The sequence below is a fragment of the Nicrophorus vespilloides genome, unplaced genomic scaffold (genome assembly GCF_001412225.1).
Source record: "Nicrophorus vespilloides isolate i.1.1-1 unplaced genomic scaffold, Nicve_v1.0, whole genome shotgun sequence".
NCBI lineage: Eukaryota > Metazoa > Arthropoda > Insecta > Coleoptera > Silphidae > Nicrophorus > Nicrophorus vespilloides.
In genome coordinates this window covers 314,573-320,422 of record NW_017098456.1, presented here as the reverse complement: position 1 = coordinate 320,422, position 5,850 = coordinate 314,573, and the positions used below count along the sequence as shown (strand labels likewise).

General features: G+C 36.0%; 2 protein-coding genes across 2 annotated transcripts; one reads left to right on the top strand and one right to left on the bottom strand.

The window, feature by feature from the left end:
* Nucleotides 1-339: 339 nt before the first annotated feature.
* On the top strand, nt 340-1,512 carry LOC108562521 (RNA-directed DNA polymerase from mobile element jockey-like). Its single transcript, XM_017920890.1, has one exon. It carries the CDS (start codon nt 340-342, stop codon nt 1,510-1,512), a length of 1,173 nt encoding a protein of 390 aa, XP_017776379.1.
* A 2,860-nt stretch (nt 1,513-4,372) lies between these two features.
* LOC108562525 (lysozyme C I-like) lies at nt 4,373-5,429 on the bottom strand. The gene is made up of 2 exons (XM_017920896.1): nt 5,235-5,429; nt 4,373-5,183 (listed from the first exon to the last, which is right to left on the bottom strand). The coding sequence occupies exons 1-2, from the start codon at nt 5,401-5,403 to the stop codon at nt 5,011-5,013; spliced, it is 342 nt and encodes a 113-aa protein (XP_017776385.1). The 5' UTR covers nt 5,404-5,429; the 3' UTR covers nt 4,373-5,010.
* Between the last annotated feature and the right edge of the window lie 421 nt (nt 5,430-5,850).

Genomic DNA, 5,850 nt, shown 5'->3' with positions numbered 1-5,850 from the left:
TCCACAATAACCGTACCGACTGGGAACATTTCAGACTACTGATGGAGTCTGAAATAGAACTAAAAATCCCACTGAAAACAAAGACGGATATCGATCGGGCTATAGAAGAACTAAACTGCTTAATCCAGAGGTCGGCCTGGGCAGCAACACCTGCAACAGTCCAGAAAGCGGAAACACTGTCTTGCCCCTTTACAATTACGAAAGCGATTGCCGAGAAGAGGAGGCTCCGACGCATATGGCAGAATAGCAGATTACCGATCGACAAATCCGTTTTCAACAAGGCAACGAAAGACCTCAAAGAGATTCTTTGTAAGTAGAGAAACCAGAAATTCCAGGACTATGTCGAAAATCCGGATTCCACTGATACGGAAAGCCGATGGCAGCTGGGCGAGGAGTAGCAGAGAGAGGGCGAACGTGTTCGCGGAACACTTTGTGAACGTGTTCCAACCCTTTCCGAACGAGACAATCGTTGACGAATCGGGCGAGATCGATGAATTCTTAGAAGCTCCGTTCCAGATGTCACTCCCTATAAAACCCGTACGACCATTCGAGGTGATGGATGTCATCGGGGACCTAAAACCGAGTAAGGCTCCTGGCTACGACCTAATAACGGGAAGGGTGATGAAGGAGTTACCTAGAAAGGCCATAGTGTTGCTGACAACCATATTCAATTCCCTGATGAGAACGGGTTATTTTTCCTCCCACTGGAAAATCGCTCAGCTCGTCGTCATACCGAAGACGGGAAAAGATCCAGAAAAGGTCACGTCCTACCGACCCATCAGCCTGCTGCCGGTGATGTCCAAGGTTTTCGAGAGGTTATTGCTCCGTAGGATCCGTCCATTCTTGTGCGAGGAGGGTGTGATTCCGGACCACCAGTTCGGATTCCGACGACATCACTCCACCATCGAGCAGATCCATCGCGTGACGAACGACATCAGACGATCCATGGAGGGAAAGCAGTACTGCTCCGCTGTGTTCCTTGACATAACACAAGCCTTCGACAAAGTGTGGCACGCGGGTTTGCTCTACAAAATTAAGAGTACGCTGCCTCACACCTTTTACAGCTTATTAAAGTCATTTTTGTGTGATAGATTCTTCCAAGTGAAGATGGAGGGTGAAGTAACACAGCTGTATCCAATCGGATCGGGCGTGCCGCAGGGAAGCATCTTGGGACCGGTGTTGTATAATCTATTTACGCACGACCTGCCGACATCCCGGGAAACCACTATAGCTACCTACGCCGATGACGTCGCGATCCTTTCGTCCAACGGGGATCCGGTTATTGCTGTGCGTGGACTCCAGTGTCATCTCGACGCGTATCAGGGTTGGCTCAGCAAGTGGCGGATTAAAGTCAACGAAACCAAATCCAGCCATGTCACCTTCACCCTCAGAAAGGGAATCTGCCCCCCGGTCACACTCAACAACAAAATCATCCCGCAGGCCGACGATGCCAAGTGCCAAGATGCCAGTCCAAGTGTCTGCGAACCCTGGTGCACTCCCCCTGGTACGTGACGAATGACACAAAACACAAAGACCTAGACATGAACACTGTTAAAAGTGAAATCCCCATATTCAGTGCCCGTTACCAAAACAGACTGGAAAACCACCCCAACAGTCTCGCGTTATCCCTCCTAGACAATAGTGACACCCCCACAGACTAAAGAGACACAACACTCTCTGACCTCCCCTTTAGAAACTAAAAGTTAGTTTATAGAGACACAACACTAATNAAAGTGTACTATTTTTGTTTAAAGTTTCATAGGGTCGTCAAAATCAATGTTTATTTGGGTTGTTATGTAATGTTTGTGCAGTCAAACTAAAATTATTTGGGTTGTTTTGTTATCACAATAATTTTTAGTTAAATTTAAGTTTGTTTGTTGGAAGGTTTCCGATGGGAAATCGTTTGCGCTTATTTTGTTTTGTTATTGTTTGTAGGAAGATTTCCGATGGGAAATCGTTCCGCTCCATGTTTTTATTTTGTTTTTCTGTTTTTATTTTCTTTTTTTTTTCTGTTTGACAAAAGCATTCAACTTATAGCCCGAGATGTTGGCAGGTTGTGAATGAACAAAGAAAAGATTCTATTTGCATTCGGTTGCCCAGGGTTAGTTGTTCTAGTAGGTTGTTTCCTTCCGCCAGGGGTAGAATCAAGTCCAATAGTGCGTAGAGGATTTTAGTGACATTCACCTTATCTGTTATTTTTTGTAACTCTTTTAATCTCTTGAGATCTTCGGAATTTGCATTCATGTTAGAATCTTTGAATTGTGTCGATGGTGGAAGAGTCAACCACCATCATTTCTTTCTGATTCCGTTTGGTGATCCGTGAGTCGAAGTGGATTTTACAACCTGTACTCAGGACGATGATGGTGTTTTTATTGGTGTTGGGTTGGCCAAAGGCTCTTCTGTAAGGGTATTCCTCATTACAAGAAGTTTGTCCTATGACACTTGTGATCTGTGATTTCCCGTGATTGATACTTAAATTCAGGAAAATAAGCTTGATTTAATCCGATTTAAAAATATCAAAAAATATCTTGCGTCCATTTTTGTAGACTCATGATGATCCCTGACTTACTCTGAGAGGATCTCCTATCGAATGAGTGAGAGATATAAGGTTTCTCGAAATGGTATTTGAGAAGACCTTAAATTTCCGAGCCCACATATGCCAGCAAGTAGTATAAGACAGTTTTAATTTGTATAGAGGGTACTGACGTTTTTAGGTAAATCTGACCTTTTGTCCAGATTATAGTATCTTGTTTGATTCACAGTGACATACTATTTCAATTAACTTGTTTTAACTTATTTATTAAATTAATTAATTTATATGTTCATTCATTTATTGACCAAATATACTTATCTATTTAAACTTTTAATATGTTATATGTCTATTTGTGTGAATATGTTTATTTAAATTAGACGACTTATTGAAAAGGCTAATTTGGAGGTTGATTCCTGTTGAGGTTTTTTCAAATATTTTTTTCCTTTATGTGATAGTAATATTTAAAGTTTTTTCTACAGATCATCACTGTACTTCTTGTATTCATTAAAAACTTGCAAAAAGGAATCTGGTGACATACATACATGTTCCATGCATTTCTGCTGCATATTCAAGAAGTAGCTCTTTCTTTCTGTAATTAATTTCATTTTACGTTTACCAAGAAGCGTCACTATTCATATTCCTGTTGTCTTTCCTTTTTACAATCATATTCTTCCTGACCCCAAAATGTAACATAAATGTGTACAAATTGTCATACGTGTCACATTTCCAAACGGCAGCTTCTTAAAGGTTGAGTTATTTCCTTCAATTGTAATGGCCAATACAAGATGCCCAATATCTTGATGATTTTCAATTCATCTGCGAGATCATTGTACAAGATGTAGCAATAATCGATTCTAATTAAAATCTTTCTTTATGGTGTCAAATTTTAACTAACGTAGAGTGTTCATTAGATATTTTTTTCGGTACATATTTATTCGTATTTTTTCTGAGTATTTAACGTATGATATGGTATATACAGATATTAAAATTAAATCAATTATTATTTTCTAAAGTTAATATACTTAATGATAGTGGTAATAAGTATAATTCGTTTCTTTTCTCTGGGAGTAATAAATGTGATACAAGCTATAAATAAGACATGTGCTCATTAGATAAATGATAATATATAATAATATTATTCTAAAAAGATCCTGCAATAAGCGAGATGAACTACAATTACCATTGACGTAACAAGAAATGGATATGCCTATATGCGGCTAGGCCTATATATTTTTCTATATATGGCCTAAAACTTATAAAATATCCTGTGTACTTTTTTGTATGCAGGTGTAACATTTAGTATCTTCATTTGTGGGTAAATATTATAAAAGTTTTTGGGATTTTTATTTACATGGAAGAAAATTTATTATAATCATAATGAATTTGAATAATATTAATTAGTACTCTTTCCGTATGAAAATATGGAATACATTTAATTTTTTCTTGTCCAAAAATATGATATACAATTTTAATTGATTTTATTTATGAAATAGTTTCAAATATCTAATAAAACAAATAATATTGCAATAAGATTTAATATACTTTATTACATTGTTATAATTAATCTGTTTGAAAGATTATTTGGGTATAAGAATTATCTTAATGTATCCAATATGAGACTGAGCAGACTTCTTGGATTACGCATAATATTTATGCTGTGCTATTTATAAATGAAACTCATTATCAAAGTAAATGTATATAAAAATAGCAATATTACTAATTCGTATTTCAATGTAAAACCACAAAAACCTATATTTATAAATGAATTTAATACTTAAAATATGTATTAAAATTGTTAAAAAAATAAGTGTTCTTGTAGATCTACCTACATAAGTCAAACAAACAAAGATGCAGTGATCCAATATGATTTTGTTTAGGTATGAAATATTAATACTAATTCCAACAAAATCAAAACCTCGTGGAATCTTATTTAGCGTGTCACTCAAAATGTCTGCGGTTGACTTGACTACGCACTGCACAGTCTTTCAGGCAGAGCTTTCTGCTATCAACGGAGCTTTGCACTAAGTATGGGAGAACTCTGCTTCCTTCATGGAATACTTCACTATATTTGACAGCTATTCGGACCTGGAGTCACCATTCGAGTGCCAGGGAAGTAACGAATGGGATGATTTTCCGATCGCTTACTGTTAGTACTGCTCTGTTACGATCACATCAGTAATCTGAGCGAAAAACATATGACCATCGCTATGAAGATAACATCCAAGATTACTAACCTTGAGTTACGGAGTAGTACAGATAAACTAAATGATTCAAAAAATTCGATTACTATAAGTCAATTACAAAAAAAATAAACGAACCAGAAAGAGGAGATCTACCACCAACTTAGGTGGTCAGGTAATTTAGAACAGTTTATATATTAAGTTAGGACAAGTCTCAATTGCGAATTTTGTATTCACTATAATTAATATATTGACATGCAAAACACTATTTTATCTAACGATGTTTATGCTAGTGTTTTATATATAGTAATCAGTTTCGCTTCTACAGTAACCTTCTACATAAACAGACCAGTAGGTGAAACCGTCTCCAGTCATTTTTTTATAAAGATTGAATAGTTTAATAGCACAAACTACATCGTCTTCAATATCATCGTCTCTTAGTTGTTCGCAACTTAAATCACAAGAAAGTTCTGTAAAAAAATAATTAATGAGAATAAAATAATTGAATTTCTTTGATTTACCGTGTGACATATCTTTATTGCTCATGCATGAAACATCAGCTATAGCAAATATACCCATTTCTTCAGTTTCGTGGTCCCAATAAGCGGTATTAAGATCGGACTCTTTGGTTGCTATACACTTAAATGTAATCGTATCAACTATTTGCACTCCATTAAATAAAAGTACCATAGATAAATCTTCTACTTTCAAATACCTTCCAGATACATCCACAACCAACAACAAAATGATTGTGGATGCCACATACATTTTGCCAGCAAATTTTACAACAATTCTGTACCAGTTTTTGCGCAACACTTTTATATATGCCTTATCAAAATTTCTATTGCTATTGTTTTAAATAAAACATTATTTATATTCTTTTGTCACCGTTTTCACGTGCCTGATTTATCTAAATTTACGATTGAAATTATGGTTATTTATTGACAGAGTGTATGTTGTAGTGATTCATTGTTTACATTTTTATAAACTTTGATAAAATTACAATAGTGTTATTCATTGGTTTGAATATACGATGCTTTAAAATATATATATATATAACAGCCTATGGATCTTGGTTTTTCCTCACCATATTACCGTATTTCAGAAATACGGGCAGTACGGCGGATATTTTTTATT

Excerpts from the sequence above, each read along its gene's own strand:
- LOC108562521 (XM_017920890.1), top strand. The coding sequence starts at position 340 with ATGTCGAAAATCCGGATTCCACTGATACGGAAAGCCGATGGCAGCTGG.
- LOC108562525 (XM_017920896.1), bottom strand. The coding sequence starts at position 5,403 with ATGGTACTTTTATTTAATGGAGTGCAAATAGTTGATACGATTACATTT. Across the intron at positions 5,184-5,234 it reads CAATAAAGATATGTCACACG|AACTTTCTTGTGATTTAAGT; the intron begins GTAAATCAAAGA and ends ATTTTTTTACAG.